This window comes from Arabidopsis lyrata (genome assembly GCF_000004255.2).
Source record: "Arabidopsis lyrata subsp. lyrata unplaced genomic scaffold ARALYscaffold_39, whole genome shotgun sequence".
NCBI classification, from domain to species: Eukaryota; Viridiplantae; Streptophyta; class Magnoliopsida; order Brassicales; family Brassicaceae; genus Arabidopsis; species Arabidopsis lyrata.
The window spans coordinates 12,484-13,914 of NW_003302519.1; the positions used below are offsets into that span (position 1 = coordinate 12,484).

Consider the following 1,431-nt stretch of genomic DNA (forward strand, 5'->3'; position numbering starts at 1 on the left):
AAAAAGAAACGCACCAAGTTTCCCCCGACGCACTCAGCTTCATCTGCGGTCACTCAGAGGATCCCCCAGACAGTCAACACCAGATTTTTGCTTTTTACAGATTCTTTTGACTTTGTTGTATACTATCATTATTTTTAAATTAACCGTTTGATGAATGACTAATTCACTACATAAAAAAAAAAAAAAAGAAATATCACCTTTTGGCCATATTCCAAACAAAAACTAGTGTATTATTATTTTTTTTTTTTTTTTTTTCATCAACTAGTGTATTATGGTGTATAGACAAATGTCAAGGGTATGTGATGCTGCTGCCTGTCGCAGACCGAAAGCGACCAAACTTATCTTTTTGATTACACACCAAAATATTTAATTGATCGCGTTATTCATTATCCGAAAATATATCTCAAATCCAGCACATGCGGGGCTATAAATAATAGTTTGATCGATCGGCTTGTTCGTCATCATTACACTCAAGGCTTCGAATTAACATCTCTTCGTCTTTATCGATGGAACGAGTAAGAGATTTGGCATCGAAGAAGGCGGCAGTGATATTCACGAAGAGCTCGTGTTGCATGTGTCATAGCATTAAGACCCTCTTCTACGAGCTCGGGGCAAGTCCTGCGATCCATGAGCTTGACAAGGACCCACAAGGCCGTGACATGGAACGGGCCCTCTTCCGGGTATTTGGGTCCAACCCTGCTGTCCCAGCGGTTTTCGTAGGAGGGAGGTACGTCGGCTCAGCTAAAGACGTCATCTCCTTCCACGTGGATGGCTCTCTCAAGCAGATGTTAAAGGACTCTAAAGCCATATGGTTGTGAGTTGTGACTAGTCATCATGCTTCTTACTATAATTAATTCGCCACTAATTCATATTAATTATGTCATTTATTTTCGTGAATGATATATTATAATTTACATATATTTATCTAAGTTTTTGATGAGCTATATACATATATCACACATTCTGCGTGAATTATAATGTTAGAAATCGTAGAAGATTATGCTCGTAGAGTCATATTAGTTAATTATCAGTTGATACGAAGAAACTTTAATGTAAAATCAATTAACACATAAAGGTAATTAATTAATATCGGAAAATAACCTGGATTTAGCATAATATCTTCCGATAATGGGGAAAAAAATGTATGTATAACTAACCGATATACAGATGAATATCGAACTGTAACAAATATGATCGGTTTCGAATCAAACATAAAAGAGAATCCCCCTCATGGAAAGCTATACTACACTCACAAATGACAAAACAATCGGAAAAGTAAGCCAAGAATGACACAGATGATGGTTAACATATGCGTGTGATTCACGCGTGCGTCCGGCAAGAAAGACATTTCGAAAGAAGTGAATCAAACATTAGTGTAAGTGTGAAAGAAGAATATATAAAAAGAAAGATGGATGATTTTCTTTGGCAAGT

The 1,431-nt window shown here is 36.8% G+C and overlaps 1 protein-coding gene across 1 annotated transcript; it reads left to right on the forward strand.

Annotated features, from left to right (window-relative positions):
• The first annotated feature begins 281 nt into the window (after positions 1 to 281).
• Positions 282 to 928, forward strand: LOC9299135 (putative glutaredoxin-C12). The gene has a single exon (XM_002863011.2). It carries the CDS (start codon positions 507 to 509, stop codon positions 816 to 818), a length of 312 nt encoding a protein of 103 aa, XP_002863057.1. The 5' UTR covers positions 282 to 506; the 3' UTR covers positions 819 to 928.
• Positions 929 to 1,431: the final 503 nt, after the last annotated feature.